The 17253-nt window shown below is 29.8% G+C and overlaps 2 protein-coding genes across 2 annotated transcripts; one reads left to right on the top strand and one right to left on the bottom strand.

The window, feature by feature from the left end:
* The first annotated feature begins 3291 nt into the window (after nt 1-3291).
* Nucleotides 3292-4938, top strand: LOC129615649 (uncharacterized). The gene has a single exon (XM_055530966.1). It carries the CDS (start codon nt 3292-3294, stop codon nt 4936-4938), a length of 1647 nt encoding a protein of 548 aa, XP_055386941.1.
* A 76-nt stretch (nt 4939-5014) lies between these two features.
* On the bottom strand, nt 5015-5932 carry LOC129615650 (uncharacterized). The gene is made up of 2 exons (XM_055530967.1): nt 5533-5932; nt 5015-5274 (listed from the first exon to the last, which is right to left on the bottom strand). The coding sequence occupies exons 1-2, from the start codon at nt 5930-5932 to the stop codon at nt 5015-5017; spliced, it is 660 nt and encodes a 219-aa protein (XP_055386942.1).
* Nucleotides 5933-17253: the final 11321 nt, after the last annotated feature.

Consider the following 17253-nt stretch of genomic DNA (forward strand, 5'->3'; position numbering starts at 1 on the left):
GCATATACCTACATATTTCAATAATATTTTTATTTAAGGTCAGAAAATTAAATAAAAAGAAAAAAGAAAAAGTGCTGGAGGTTTAAAAATATTATGTTATAGAAGAATATATAACATAGAACTGTATTTTTAATAGTAATTACCTGGTTTTGATTATGAAGCTGTTAAGTGGACCATAAAAAATTCTTTATGTAATAATACGCATATATTATATAACATACTTACTTTTATTTTTTATATGTAAAGAACCAAAAATAAAATATGATATGCACATATGTATATATTATGTATTATGTACAACATAGCTTAAGACCTAAATATAAGTGAAAAGAACACGTCTGTAGATAAGAATTACGGATAAGAAAAATTAAGATGTAGGTACCTATAAAATTTTTGTTGTAATAATTATTATACAACATCCATATGTACGTAGGTCTAGTTACCTTTTATTTTAAATCTGAAAAGACTAAAATGAGCTGTAATAGAAATTCTGAAAAATTTTAAAAATTTTTAAATAACAAAAAACTTCTTATTTATTATAAATATTTTATTTTTATTTTTCATTATACTTAATCGTTACTTATAAAAACTACTTTGAACTTAGTTCTAAATTTCCATGCTTATTTTTTTTAATTAAAAATTTGTTTGAATTTGCCATTTGGCAATATTCTTCTTTTTGTGAAAATAAATTCACATATTTTAACGGCATGAAAATAAAAAAGGATTGGGTGATAAACACCCAATAAATTTTCCCCTTTTGGGATATTTTTTTTTCTACGCCATTTAAGGCGTAGATTTTATCTGTTTCCATTTCGGAAACAGTTATATATTTTTTTGAAAAAAAAATTTGCTGTTCATTAAACGCGTTAATAAACAATAGTTCTGATTGTGATTGTTGGTGTTGTGGTTGTTGTTGTGGTTGTTGTGATTGTGTTGTTGTTGCTGTTGTGGTTGTTGTTGTTGTGGTTGTTGTGATTGTTGTTGTTGTTGCTGTTGTGGTTGTTGTTGTTGTTGTTGTGATTGTTGTTGTTGTTGCTGTTGTGGTTGTTGTGTCATATGCACCTCATGGTGCAGCTTCATTCTTTTGCGTTTTGGTGGAACAACTGTCTGACAGTCCGTTACCACAGCGTTGTATGGAGTAATGAACTCCTGCAAAGTAAGATCAACCTCGGTTGGTTCCATTTTGAAAACTGATAATGTTGGTAGCAAATTCTCTCAGTATTTATACAACATTTAACAGGATATAACTATTACATATTTTTGTAAAATTGTAAATTAATTAAAAATTCTTACAAAAAGGTAGATATAGAATACTTGTTTTCTTTCAAGATAGTACAAAGTAATCTATTTATAAACCTACTATGAAAAAAGCCTGCAAAAGAAACAAGTTAAATTAATAGATCTATCATTTTTATAGATCCTTTTTCATTCTCAATTTTTAATAGAAATCCTATGTTTAATGAATTATTTTGTGTATGCAAAATTATACGATTACAGCCTGTGACAGGTAGTATTTTATAATTGTTACAATGTTGAAGATTATTTATAATAGAAACATTGATCGTTGAAATGAAAGAAACATTATAATAAGAGTAAAAACTTCTATTTCTATCATTTTGCTAGGAAAAGTCATTTTAAAAACAACATAGATAATGTCGAAAAAAGTTATTTTACAAAAATTTTTAAATTCGAATCGCTATACAATTGAAAGTGATTATATAACAATTATCAAGCGTTTTAAGGTACGTGGGAGAAAAATAATATTTAAAATAAATCCAATACCCACCAATGAAGACCCGATTACTTGGGTAAGGGAAGCCGTGGAAAAAATCATTAAATATGTATTACAAAACCTGACAAAAAGTGACATGGTCGGGTTGACCTTTTGTGGAGAAAGTTTTCAACACCGCGGTCCTGCGTGGCTTGCTTATAAGCCAGCTGAAAGTTTAAAATTTGAAGACGTATGGGATATAATTTCAAAAATTTTTCAAAGTAATTCCGAGGGTAAGTTGTTACTACATTTTGATTTTGTATTATCTTTTTTATTACATAATTTTTTTTGTTACAGGTTTAAATACGAACAATTTTTGTGTGACAGTAACACATGTCAGTCTACCTGTTGGTAGAGGAAGGCCCAAGAAATATAACAATTTTGTTGAGGAATGTAAGCAACGAACTGGAATAATTAGTATTAACAGTAAAGATAACTTATGTTTGCCCCGTGCTCTAATTACCGCTATTGCCAAAATAGAAAATGATGTAAACTATCAAAAAATTCGACGAGATGTAAATAAGCAACAATTAACAAAAGCCCAAGAATTGGTAAAACAAGCTAACGTCATAATTCCCGTACTCGGCTGTGGAGTAACAGAATTAAAACAATTTCAAAGTTATTTAAATAATTACAAAATTGTTGTTTATGAATATGGAGGTGGTGGTAGAGATGTGATATTTGAAGGGAGTAATCATGGTAAAAGGATCAATTTATTACATTATGATGACCATTTTAATGTAATTACCTCTCTTACTGCGGCTTTTTGCTCTTCATATTATTGTGAGGAGTGTAATATTCCGTATCATGGAAAGAATGACCACAGATGTTCTCGTATATGCCCATGTTGTCAACAATTACCACAATGCCGATCAAATGGAAACAATATTTTAATGAAAGATTGCAACAGACTGTTTCGAAGCTCTATTTGCTTAGAAAACAATAAAGCATCGGGTCCAAAAAGCAAAAGTATTTGTGATGAAGTGAAAAAATGTTTAAGTTGTCTTAAGACATATAAATCTAATCGACAACATATTTGCGGGGAATCATTTTGCAAAACCTGTAATATTCATGTTAGTCAAGGACATCTATGTTTTATTCAAAAAGACGACAAAGAACCATCATTAAGGAACTTTATTTACGTGTTTTATGATTAGAAACACGACAAGAAAAAAAAATTAGTGAAAATGAAAGGCTTCACGAACCAAATTTATGTGTGTTATCTCAGAGATGTGATAGTTGCATCGATGTTGTTTTGCCAAAAATGCAAATTTAGAAGTAAAATAATTAAAGAAAAAGACGTTATTGCCAACTTTGTTTTACATTTGTTAGCATTGAGAAAGCTTTTTAAAAAAATTATTGTTATAGCTCACAATGGACAAGCGTTTGATCATCAGTTCATCTTAAATTATATATTACAGGAAACTGTATTAAAACCTAAATTAATCATGAGAGGAACCAAAATTATAATGATGTTAATTGACAACATAAAATTTCTAGACTCGCTAAATTATTTTCCAATGGCTCTCTCCGAACTACCGAAAGCTTTTGATTTACCATCAAATTTTAAAAAAGGATACTTTCCATACAAATTTAACACCATAAAAAATGCGAATTATGTTGGCCTTTTACCAGCAATAGAATACTACGGGGCAAACAGCATGAAACCAAAAGAACGTGACATATTTCTGCAATGGCATGAAAATCATAAAAATGATGTTTTTAATATGCAACGTGATATTATTGAATACTGTATTTATGATGTTGTAATATTAAGAGAAGCCTGCCTTAAGTTTCGCCCCGTTATATCCTCGAAAGGAAATACATTTAGTTACTATAAGTGCAAAAATGCAGAAAAAATAAATTATATTGATGTGAGTTCCTTATATCCAAATGTATGTAAATACGGAAAATTCCCTATTGGACATCCCAAAATCCATATTGGAAATACTAAATGTTATTCATTAAATTTACAAAACATAAATGGTCTCATAAAGTGTAAAATATTGCCACCTGAACGTTTGTATCATCCGGTTTTACCGCTGAAGCAAAATAATAAATTAATGTTTACGTTATGCCGTTTATGCAGCGAACAAAGAAATCAAAATAAATTTTGCACACATTCAAATGATGAAAGAGCCTTAACAGGAACTTGGGTTATCGATGAAGTTATTAAGGCTCTAGAAAAAAATTATAGGATATTGGAGACGTATGAAATATGGGAATACGACGTATCACAATATAATAAACTTAAAAACGCTGAAGGATTATTTAGTAAAATGATGGATAAATTTTTAAAAATAAAACAAGAAGCTTCAGGGTGGCCCAGCAAATGTTGTACTAAAGATCAAAAAGAAAAATATATTGAAGATTTTTTGCAAAACGAAGACATACAGCTCGAATATGAAAAAGTTTTAAACAATCCTGGGTTACGATCATTTGCCAAATTGATGTTAAATTCATTTTGGGGTAAATTCGGACAAAGAGAAAACTTACAAAAAACAAACATTATAAATGAGCCATTTGAGTTGTATGAGATGTTAACTAATGCAGCAATAGAAGTATGCCACATTTTACCTATAAATGAAAGAAATATTGTTATTAACTGGCAATACAAAGAAGAGGTAACAGAATCTTTATCAACTGTGAATGTCTCTATTGCTGCATTCACAACCGCACAAGCCCGTCTAAAATTGTACACATACTTGGAAAAGCTAGATAATCGAGTTTTATATTACGATACAGACTCAATATTTTACATAAGTCGTGAAGGTGAATATGAACCCCATACTGGAGAGTTTATAGGGGATATGACTAATGAATTAGAAAGCTATGGCCAAGGTAGTTATGTTACAGAATTTGTAAGCGGTGGTCCAAAAAATTACGCCTATAAGGTTTTTTCTACAAAAGATAATTCTGAAAAAGTGGTTTGTAAGGTGAAAGGAATTCGCTTAAACTACGACGCTTCACACAAAATCAATTTTGAAACGATAAAGGAAGCTGTTTTAAATTTAAACAATTTTGAAAATATTTCCATATTTTCTGACAATATTCGAAGAACAAAAGAACATGAACTCAATACGGTGTCTGAAACCAAAACATATCAACCAAAATCCGAAAAGCGAAGATTTTTGTCTGATTACAGTTCGTTGCCATTTGGTTATTAAAGAAGAAAAATAACTCAATAAATAGTCATGTAATTTTATAAAACTAAATTTAAGATAATAAAATGTACAAGTAATTTCAAATTAAGTCTTTTTTATTAATCCAGCTGTTATGTTTACTGTCAAATCCCAACCACTTTACAAAAATTTTATTGCCCTGTTTTTTTAGGATTTTTTCTACTAAATAGGCGTCAGAATTTTTAACAGGTGTTAATTCAGGTTCATAAAATTTACCAGATATATCATTACTCTGATAATCACGCAACTCATAAGTAACTGGATATGTATTATGTACTTTAATAACTTTAAAAATTTCAGTAGACCAATTTGCATTATAACCTTTTTCAAATATTCCTTTATATTTACTTATCCTAACATAGTCTACTACTTTATATTTATGTTTTTGATAAATTTTAGGCTCAGCATAAAATTTTTTTAAAATAAATTCTTCATTTTCTTTAGAAATTTTTCCAGGTGGTAGCTTGGTTTTTCTATGGGGGGTTGAGTTATATATTTTTAATAAAGACGGTAATATAGTAATCCATTTGTAACTACCCTGTAAGCTAAACTTTCTCCACATCAAATTTTTTAAAGTACGATTAAAGCGTTCTACAATAGACGCCTTAAGATCCGAAAACGTATGGTAATGATTAATTCCTTTCTCCCGCATATAATTTTTGAATTTGATATTAAAAAATTCTTTCCCTTGATCTGAATGAATATTTTTTGGTACAGTTTTACTTCGTTTTATAATTGTTTTAAAAGCTTGTAAAACATTATCAGCAGTTTTATTTTTTACCGGTTCAGCAAATGCGTGCTTAGAAAAGGTATCTATAACAGTTAACATATATTTTTTGCCCTTATTAAACTTTGCATAAGGAATCATTTCAACTAAGTCAATTTGCCATGTATCATTTAAACCTTTTTGTAGAAATCTTCTCCGGTAATTTTTTCGAGCCGGTCTATGAATTTCTGACACTATTTGAGCTCTTGACATATTTTTCGTACCAATTAATCAATTTTGCAACTTCAATTTTGTATTTTTCTATTGTATGGCATTCACAAGTATCAGGTCCAGATGTAGTATCGTTGCAAGCCCAAGGGCAAATAGTAAAATGGCTTCCGTGTATAGAAGAAGTTATATGTAGTTTATTTTGAAATTTTTTTAAATAGTTGTTTAAATATAAAATTCGTTTTTTATGTTCGTCTAAAATTACTGAATCATATACATTTAGAAACTGATTATCGTCCATTTTTTAAATGATAAAATTGCGGAAAATTTTTCTATTTATATAAGTTGGGAGCTTTCCAATTCCGATATAAAAATGACGGTTTAGTTCACGCATCGTCACATTTTCAATTTGATTTTGTGTGCGTACTAATACAATGGAAGCAGATTCAACTAGTGTTTCAAATGAGATGTGTAATCACAGGAATCAAACTTGTGAAAATCTACCCATCCAAGTAAATGAAGTCACATCAACCGTTGATGATGAGGAGTTAATATTAACTCAAGAGTTTATTCCACCAGGACAACAATATAGAAACAATGATAACGATAACGCAAACCAAGATAAAGACCTTTGGGACGGAAATAACCAGGAAGGTGATCCAGATTATTATAATATCTTTTAGTAGCTTCTTAAAAACACAATTCTAATTAAGAAAAGCTTTAGTATATTACAATTGACAATCGTAGAAGCATAACAAGTTTTTAAAACTTACTAAAGAAATAAGAATGGATACTCAATTACCGAGGAGAGATAATGTTTCAATTATGTTAGATAAGGAAGAAGAATCGATTTCGGAACCAAATTCGTTCTGCTGGAATTGCTGCAAATGTCTCATGCTGTATATGGTATTTTTATATTTGCTTTTTATTATTTTTACAATTACTCATGTTTTAAATAACACAAAAATAATGTAAATAAAAGAAAAAATAAAATACAAGTAACATATTAGTCTAGTAGCATAGTGCTTTTATTTATTTCTAAATATTTTTTTATCTTATTTTTAAGTAAAAACGGAATTTCATAAAACAATCTAGAATAATTACATTGAAAGTTAAATCGATCTAATGGTATATAAATTTCACTTTTTAGTATGATTTCATTGTTTTCTACACATTGTCTTATATATTTCCTTACATAGTCTTTTACACCTTCTTCAGCCTTGTGGTTGTAATCCATTACCAAATGAATAAAATCAATTAGGATATGAAATTCATCCATCTCTTCGCTCCTTAACACGAAAGTTTGTAAATTTTTTGTTTTTATTCCAAATTGTAGACAAGAGACCTTGTTATTTATAATTTTTTTTTTATATTTTGTTTGAAATTGCTGATAAAATTCCACCCAATCTTCATAATTTACAAAAATTTCCTTTTTTCCAATACGGTGTATTGAAATGGTTGCTTCTAATAATTCTACGTGGAATCCTATTACTACTTTTACAGTATGTGTTTTGTTTAAAAAATAAGTATACGCCAACAACATGTTTTTAAGAAACACTGATTAAGTAGTGCTGATCTAGCTATCTGTTTTTTAAACTGCATTTTAATTGAGACATTTCATCTTTTATATAACATGATTTCTAGAAACACATCTCTGAATATTCTGCTTTCCAAATATTTTGTGAAATTTTCTTAAAACTATTTGATCATTTTTAATATGGTTGCGTTTCTTAAATTCTCGTAAAAAATTATTCATACTTATACCAAAATATCTATACCATGCATACACGCAACAGTATTCTCCACAAACTTCTGAAAAGGTGCTTTGTAATTGTTTGTCATTGAAAACAATACATTTATCTTTTAAAAAACTTAAAATTTCCTTTTCATTTGGTAAACCTCCATAAGAATCAAAGTATTCAACACAACCATATTTTGGAATATATATGGCTAACCAATGTTCGCCAGGATCTTTTGCTTTATCAGTATTTATAATTATAAGGGAAGATCTTTCAAGGTTTTTTGGTATTTGATCTAAAGCAAATACACCTCTAAGTTTTTTTCTTGTATATTTATTGCAATTTAAATATTTTATAATATCTAAAGTATTCATAAATTTAATTCACTTAAATCATAAACTGTACTGTTTTCTTTAATGTAATGCGAAATGAAATCTTTTTTGATTTTTCCGTTAGTCAATATCACATTGAATTTTTTTAATATTTCTTTAAGTTCATAGCTTATATTGTCATTAATCAAAGTTCCAAACGAATAGTTTTCAAAATTTTCATATATTAGTTCCTTAGTTGGAAATTTGTAAGAAATCTCCTTTACAATTTTTTTGCATTTTTCTTGAATCCCAACTAAGCAAATATCTTTTACAAATAAAGTATTCTTGTCGTCACAACAAAACGTTATATCAACAAGTGCATAAGACGATGACATCATCTTGAATATTAAAACCATTTATGTAATTGTTCTATTTATAGGTTTGTGAAAATATTTCTATTTTTGTCAATTTCAATACTTGCATCAAATTCTCCATAGACAATAGCAGTCAATACAGATGATTGCGCTTTAGATAACCTTGCCTCAATTCTAATTGTACCTTGATTAAATAGACCCTGACATATCTCATTTCCTGATGCATCTGGTGTCAAATCGAAAGCCAAGATGAAAAATCCACTACTAAACATAGATTTTGATATTTGATGTCCTTTGTCATTATGATAAATTCCTGTACCAGAGAAAAGTGTATGGCATGCACGAGTATGACAATTATTTTCATCTGAAAAACTTGTTTCAATTGCTGTGTTTGGTACTTGTACACCATTTACATACAATACAAACTGGGACATATCAAAATGTCGAAAATTATATGGATTTTTTGATCTTTTTCCAGAGTAGCCAACATTTTCTGTAAGGCAAAAAATTATGGTGTTGGGTAATTGCCCAATGAAGACATTATCAAGTGAAATAGTTGATGTATTAGAAGGAATTGTAAAACTTTTTACTTCAACACGTTTGTAATTGTACTTGGCATTAGATTTTTCTAGAACAGCATTATGGGCTAGTAGTACACTTGGGTTTATTGTTACATGCTTCATAAATAATGTAGCTTCCAAAATTTTTAACTGAGATTCATCAGCATCGTCTGCAAAAATATAAAAATCTGGTTTTTCAAGTGTTAAAGTAATTCTCACATCAACGTTGTTTATTAAAAGAGTCGGTTGGTTAAACATATCCAAATGTAGTTTACCCATTAGCTCTACGATATTGCTGGTGTGATAAAGTTTTTGACTTTCTTTTGATCCATTATTATCTGGTTTTGCTATGTTTGGTTTATCTAAACACCATCCAGCACACTCTAAATGAGTAGTAGCGGCATCCGTACCATAATTTAATAATGATTCAATGTATACTCTGTAATGATAATTTCCATCTGACGGGGTAATACTTTTTCCGTTAAATTGAACATTACACTGTTTTATTATTGAGTGTAGAAGATTATTCACTACACTTGGTTGGGGCAATGTTTTTCCGTCGGCACCTTTGTCGTTATTCCAATGGTTTTCGTCTTTTTTAACAATTTGTACCTTTAATCTAAGATATGTAGAAGATAAATCTCTGTATGTATCACCATGACCTAATGAGACAAATTCAATAGTTGATGGATTATCTAAAGAAGTAATAGGATTGTATGAAACTTCTTCAGATCTTAAAATACTAGATTGAATTGGCTTTGTTCTAAAAATATCCAATTCTGATTTCATACATTCAATCATAATTAATCAAATATATCAACTTTTTTTCTTTTGCTATTAACTTTTCGTCGCTTTGAAGCAAAATAGTCGATTTTTTTAATGAGGCGCCTTTTTATAGTTTTTCTTTTTCTTTTTCCAGATCCATACATTTCGTTTAATTTACAAACTGCTCCACGTCTCACATTTTTTAAAATTTCCTTACCCCGATCCTGAACTACTTCTCTTATATTTGCTCCAGTTGCAATATCAGATAGAGCATTCATACTGGAATTAATTGCTTCATTTTTCAATATATTAGCTCCGGAGACAAACAAAGGTTTCAAATATTTAAAAAGCCCCCCAAAAAAACTTCCCAATCCTCGACCTCTTTGATAGGCAAGGGCAGAATGAAGTAAGGGGCCGATATCATCAAGCCCTTTACCAGATTGAACTAAATAATACTTATAATACAATCGTTCCATAATATAATAGAAAAATAATATAATTTTTGCTTAATACCTTTTATTTATACTTTTTTGAAATGTAATACAATTTTTGTAGGAATATTACTATTAGAAAAATTTATTCTTTTACCATATTTATCACATAACATAATAGAAATATTATCAAAAAATTTATTTTCAACTGGAAAATAATGAATATTTTTAAATTCAAAAAAATTATTTTCGTATGTATTCTTTATTATTATTGTTCGTAAACACCTCAAAGTATTGTCACCGACAATTTGTGGTTCTATAATGTCACTGTATACAAACATAATATCTGATTTATTTACTGGTATAAAATATAAGGTTTCTAAATAAGACTTGTACAATTGCACAATTCTGTCTTTATATTTTTTAAAATCGGGGTATTTTATTAAAATTTGATTAAAACATTCTTTGATAAAAACATCAATTGACCAATTGGTTTTTACACCTATTTTTATGTCAACTTCTGGATCGCTGACACATATTTTAACCACTTCACCAGTGTATTCAGTTGGTTCTCCAGATTTTATGTAACTTGAGTTCCTTGAAATATAATCAAAAATTTGCCATATAAGTTGACGCTCACATTCCTTTTTTGTATATCCTGCATCCGGTTCTATATTTTGTATGAGTGTAGGTAAAACAAAAGTTTTCCAATCACAATTGATTTGTTCTTTCCTATATGGAATATAAGTTGTACCTATGTTTTCATATTTTCTTTCTGTACTTCCAATCGTAATTGCAATTCTTTTTTCGTCGTTTTCCGTAAATGGATGATACATAATCATTTACATACACTTGTGAAATTCCAACTTTCCATTTTTCATCAAGGGCAAATTGTTTATTTAATTTATTAGTAAAAGCTGCCAATGTGTTTTCAGGATAGTAGTTAATAGACGAGTCACTTAGTAAAGTTACATAAAATTCATCATTTACCTGTAAGTTGTCCATGTGCTTGTCGATTTACTTTTACGTATGGGAAAATCAAGCTGTGTTTGTGTGTCACCTGCTTTAGCTGATCGTAAAACACGTCTTTGAGATTTTTCTGCGCTTTTGCTATTTATAGTTTTTTCTTTTTTTGTAGGAGGACTTGGACTGTCTAGAGGAACCGTTATAATATCTCCACTATCAGTTTCGTACATCTGAAAATTTTGATTTCTGATAGACTTACGTTTTCTAAGACGTTCACCAGCTGATGCAGCAGAAAGCGCTGTCGTAAAAACATTTTCATGCAATTCATTATCAAATACATCGTCTGGTTCTTTTTCGAATATTTCCTCCTCGGGGAACTGTATTTTAGCATCCTTAAATTCCACAAAATTTGTTTGGGTGTCTGTGTTTTTAAAAACAGTTTTTGGACGAGTTTGAGTACTCTTTGTTTCTGTAAGTTTGGGCTCGTACGACTGTGCTGTAATGTTTTGGGGAACAGTTCTACTTTTGTTCCTTATTTTAAACAGGTTTTGACGATATAAATACCACTTTTGGATATCAGTCAAATTTTTATTCAGTAGAATATTTTTCATCTTTTTATTTAACCCATTTAGCTCGACATCAGAATTTTGTTTTAGTTTTTCATAAATTTCAGGTTTTATTATTACCATTTTATTAAACATTGCGCTATTCATTTTAAGAAACGTCCTATTATTCCAGACAATATGGCTCCGAGAAGGCTTGGTAAAAATCCCCCTTTGTGAATAATTATTTTTCGTTGATTATTTATAGATTTTTTATTGGAGGTTAACGCCCGTAACTCTTTTTTATACTTCCTTAGTTGATTCGTTATTTTTTTATTAAGATTGCAATTTCCTTTTAATATATTCAAAGCTATTTCACAAAATGTTTTTATTACTTCTGGTTCACAATGCTTAATTATTATTTTTTGAAACCTTGGTTTAGAATTTTTTAATAGGTGCAATATATGTCGGTTGGTTTTCAAACGTCTCATATTCTTGTGCTAATTGCTCTAAATGATCTTTTGTACAAAAACATGAATTTAGACCAAACAAATCACTTCTTAATCTAAAAAGATCGTTGACTTCTTGAGTGAGATCTAATAATATATATCCATATGGTTGTGATGTTACCTCATTATATACTTTTTCGAATTCTTTAACCTGATTCGGATATATTTGTCTGGCCAAAGGTAATATTTGTGATTTATCTCTAGGGTTTTTGAAAAGTACTAAATATTTACAATTTAATGAAATATCTGTTGAAAATTTTCCTTGATGAAATAGATTTTGTGTTACAAAAATTACAGACAAATTTCTGTGATGTGAACCTCTAGTAAATAACTCACATATTCGTTTGTCCTGTGTACTTAACATCATATCGTCTAATACTATTAATATAGGTTCATGATTATCATTTATGTCTGGAACAGTAACATAATGCTCAAGCCGTTCTATATTTTTGGGAACAGCATGCATTTTTATCAGGATTACACCAAATTATTTTTTCAACACAAGGTTTTATATTGTCTTTATTATTTTTTAAGAGATTATGTATAAAAGTGGTTTTCCCACAGCACGATGGACCGGCCACCATCATTGTAAATGGGTGAAAAAACATAATGAAAATAAAAATTGATCTTGTAACCTACATATATTTATAACATAAAACATGTCAATTGGTCAAAATATTATATAAACCTAGTAACCTCTTCAGTACTTTTATTTTCATTTAAACTTTCATTGAGGACAAGCACTTGTTTTCAATATGAGCGGACAGATTTTTATTGTCGACCTTCAATTTGTACAAGGAAATGAAAAACACTATTTTGTAAAAGAATTAGCTTTACTTGAAAAAGGAAGCATGATCCCCATGGTGTATTATTTTAAATCTCCATACTCTGAACACGAACTTACCCAAAAATCAAAATATAATGTTCAATATTGTGAAGATAATATAAATGGATTAAAGTGGAATAGCGGAAATATAGAATATTCACAAGTACCACATATTATTAAGCAAATTTTACAATCAGCTGAAAAGATTTATGTAAAGGGCATTCAAAAAAAGGTATTCTTACAACAGTTCATTGACAACTCCAAAATAGAGGATTTAACAGAAAGTATGCATTCATTATTACAAATTGAAAACTATAAGTCTTTATGCCCTATTGCTGCACATAATGGAATTAAAAAATTAAGATGTGCTGTAAAAAATGCAATAAACATTTACATACATTTGATAAAGGAAAAATACTGAATTAACTACATAATAAAAATATGAAAACAAAAGTTCACTTTAACTTGAAATTAAAAATTCATTATATGTATGCATGGGATTTTTCTTACAGAATTGCTCGAAAAGGAATATACGATAAGCTTGCACGAGATAGGAACCGGTTTCAAAGACGTATACAAATATTTGAACCAGTGATATCTGCAATACTAACCTGTAGTCATCGAAAAAAAATATTTAAAGAAAGATTCCAAGAACAAATATGTACTATATATAATTATATTAAAGAAAAAGTAAAAAAAAAAAAAAAATGTGTTTTGTAATTTATAGGTATATACGTTCTATATAACATTCTACTTTAAGAAAAATACAAATGCGTAATGTATTAACAACTAGACTTTTTTTGATTAACCAGTTTTTTTTTTTTTTTTGTATTTAAGTACTATCAAAGAAAATGAAAACAAGAATTTGTTTTTATTTTCAACGCAACTATTTGCACCAACAACAACAAATTTCATGCATCTTGTTTTTCTTATGCAAAAGTAAGCAATAAGACATTCCTGCTATTTCTTAATTATGCATAGTAAAAACAAAAACAATGCGGTGCGCAAGCAACTAGATACAATAACAAGAACTAAGGTAGAAGGAAAATAAAAATTATAGGTACCTCAATGTAAATAAAACAAGTTTTTTCCTTTTTTACTATCAAGGTAAAATTAAAAATACGTACTTTCTGATATTTCTGATTACCTAATACTATTTTTAAAATATTTAATTTAAATTTCCTTATCTGCTGGACAACTCCGGCATATGTACATGGGTCATGACACATTCAAACAAGTCATCTACCTATACCAGGAAATAAACGACCAGTTATACAAGTCATGACACACTTTAGCAGGTCATCTACCTGTACCAGGAAATAAGAAAGTGAAAGTGGGTCGTGCGATATGGGCTGATTTTTTCCCATCCCAGAGTGCCAGAATACCTACTCCGCACATCGGTGGACATATGGCACAAGGGGGCATGCTTCCGTTATTGCGGATTGGGGACACGTGGTGGGGACACTTGATTCTGTTCCTTCTGTGCTCTCATTCACCAGGAACCAGGAACCGCCGAGGAAGCCCTGACTGAACGGAGGCGGGTCCAAGCATTTTGACACGGACGGATCTAAGCTTGACAACAGGGTAGGCGGAGGAGTCTATTCTGAGCAATCGGAAGTTGGGCTCTTCTTCTATCTACAGAATCACCGCAGTGTCTTTCAAACAGAGGTAGTCGCGGTGTAATATCTGCCGGTAACGTCAGAATCTTCACGGATAGCCAGACCGCGATAAGGGCTTTGGAATTTGGGGTCTCTCTATCCAGAAGGGTCTTGTAATGAAGGTTATTTTTTATTTTATTTATTTATTTAATACTTTATTCTCTATATCATTACAAAGTTTGCTTAAACTTAGGCCGTTTTTCAATGAGATGGCGAGGCAGTTCGAGATGAACTTAGTTTGGGTTCACGGACACAGTGGTGTTTCGGGAAAGGGTAAGGCAGAAGAGCTTGCGAGACATGGGACAATCCTTGGGATTCTACCTTGAAAGGAGAACCTGGACATGCCTCTAAACACCTATAAGCTGCTGCTACGCAAGGTGGCAGTGGAGCGCATCAATCTCAGATGGGCAAATGGAACAACGTGTAACGCGACGAGGAAACTGTGGTCAAAGCTAGACTTGCGTCGCATCGGGGACCTGATATCTCTTCAACGGGGTGATATCAGTGCTGTGATAGGGGTTCTGATGGGCCATTGTCTAGTTGACGGACATGCGAGAAGGGTTGGCCGCCCGCCAACATCTTTGTAGGATCTGCTTCGATGGGGGAGAGGAGGAAACGGTGATCCTCCTCCTGTGAGTATGTCCGGCACTGGCGAACTCCAGGAAGAGATTTCTTGGGTGTTACTTTTTCGGTTGCGTTGCGGACCTAACGGATGTAAATATAAGGGATTTTCGCCGATTTGTGAGAAGTTCCGGTTGGTTCGAATGAGGGGTGGAAAATGAGAAATCTGGCGGTCCCACAACGGGCCTGGATGGCCTATGTGTACCCTTCGGGGGGAAGCGTTAACCAAACCTAACCTATAGTATAAGCGATTTAAGAAAAAAAAAAAATCTTCGGAGCAAAGAAAGAGATAAATAGAAAAAATTCGGCTTCATTCTTTTTTCAAGTTCCAACTTGCTTTAGTACATATTTCTAATTCGCTGTTCTAGACTAACAAATATAGCACCAATTTTTAATTATTCAGTGCACTCTCAATTCTCTCAAATATGTTACCTGACATAACGCTGCCAAAAAAAATGCGGAAAAAACTCGAAACTATCCGCAAATTCTTTAACGTCAAAATTTTGTTTTCAGTCTGCAAACTGTTTGACGTATAAAACTTTTACGGACAGAAATGTAGTAAACTTTTTACCCGTAATGGACTTTGAATTTTGATCATCCGTAAACGTCAAAACAAAAAAAAAAATTTTTAGATTTAAAATAATTTTATACTTACATTAATGTCTTTATATCTAACAAGTCCCAATGCCCAGAGAGAAACTTGAAAGCACGACCTTATTTTATATGGGTCTTTTTAAATCGAAGTGGCTATTTTTTGAGAAGAAATATTAAAATAAATTCACATTTATCATAAAGCAGGTAAAATTTAGAAAATATATTTGAAAAATCAAAAAAATATATTAATATTTTCATTGATAATTATTTTAAAATTTTAAAAAAAGCGGAAAAACAAAAAGCACAACCTTCGCCTTCAACGTTTTATATGTTACTGAAAGCATTTCATTATTTTTAAGTGAACAGCTTTTTTTTTCTAATAGGGTAAGCTAACTCAAGATATGGGAAGTAACTGTAGTGTCAAGTTGAAAATATAATTAATGAAAGATAATTATTTGAATATTGATATGAATACATAGTAAAGAAAAAATTTGAAGAGGGAATTAGAAAATAATATCTAAAATACAATCAAATATTATTTGTTAAATACAAATTTTATATAAACTTCAAAATTTTACCTCTATTTTTATTTGAAAAAATATTAAAAACTTACTATCATTTATATCAATTACCTAAGAAAAAAAAATATTTAAAATGTTTGGAAAAAACAATCATATATTTTTATGACCGGATTTGAATATTTTTCTATTTTTGAAATAAATGGTATTTTACCAAATGACTCAAAAATTCCGATTGTAAAATAACAGGTAATTTAAAACTTTTGTTCAGGTATTTTAAAATTCTTTCCGTTTAGAATTAAGATAGGTCATACATACACATGCAGGGACATTTTATAAATAGATTGCTCTTGTTTACCTGCTAATAAAATATGAAAAAAGAGAACAGCAAAATTTTTGAAGCACTCAATATAACATGTTTTAAATAGTTTTAAAATAATTATTTAAGAAAAAAATTATTGAAAGTAGGTACATACATATTTATTTTTAATAACTTAAAAACTAACTGAAATTATTTGAAACAATTTTATAAGTAACGTATAAATAACCGTATTGAGATAATTCAAATTGTTGAAATGTGTCAACCTATATTACTTTTAATAACATTTTTGTTATTCGACACTACTCAACTTACCTTATTGGGAAATACAAAATGTGCATGAAAAAACATAGATCCTTCCTCATTAACATTTGAAACCATACTGAAATATGAATTTCAAATTTTTTATCATTTTTTCTTTCCTCCTACCTTTCTTTCTTTTTCGTGTGATAGAATTTAAATGGGAAACTTTTTAAAAATGTTTATAATATCCTGAGATTTTTTAAAATATTAAACTTAAAAAAAAAGAAAAAATAATAAAAAATATGACACGATCAGTGGCATTTAAAGAAAAAACCAGCAACGAGCCAAAAATTCGTAATATTTCGTAAAAAAAAATTGAGTATAGGGACT

Source organism: Condylostylus longicornis, unplaced genomic scaffold (genome assembly GCF_029603195.1).
Source record: "Condylostylus longicornis isolate FDR11 unplaced genomic scaffold, ASM2960319v2 ptg000141l, whole genome shotgun sequence".
In the NCBI taxonomy this organism is placed as follows: Eukaryota; Metazoa; Arthropoda; class Insecta; order Diptera; family Dolichopodidae; genus Condylostylus; species Condylostylus longicornis.

What these genes read in the sequence shown, in the direction of transcription:
- LOC129615649 (XM_055530966.1), top strand. Translation starts at nt 3,292, where the DNA reads ATGGCTCTCTCCGAACTACCGAAAGCTTTTGATTTACCATCAAATTTT.
- LOC129615650 (XM_055530967.1), bottom strand. Translation starts at nt 5,932, where the DNA reads ATGTCAAGAGCTCAAATAGTGTCAGAAATTCATAGACCGGCTCGAAAA. An exon ending in TATTGTAGAACGCTTTAATC is followed by an intron (nt 5,275 to 5,532) that starts GTACTTTAAAAA and finishes TATTTGAAAAAG; the next exon opens with GTTATAATGCAAATTGGTCT.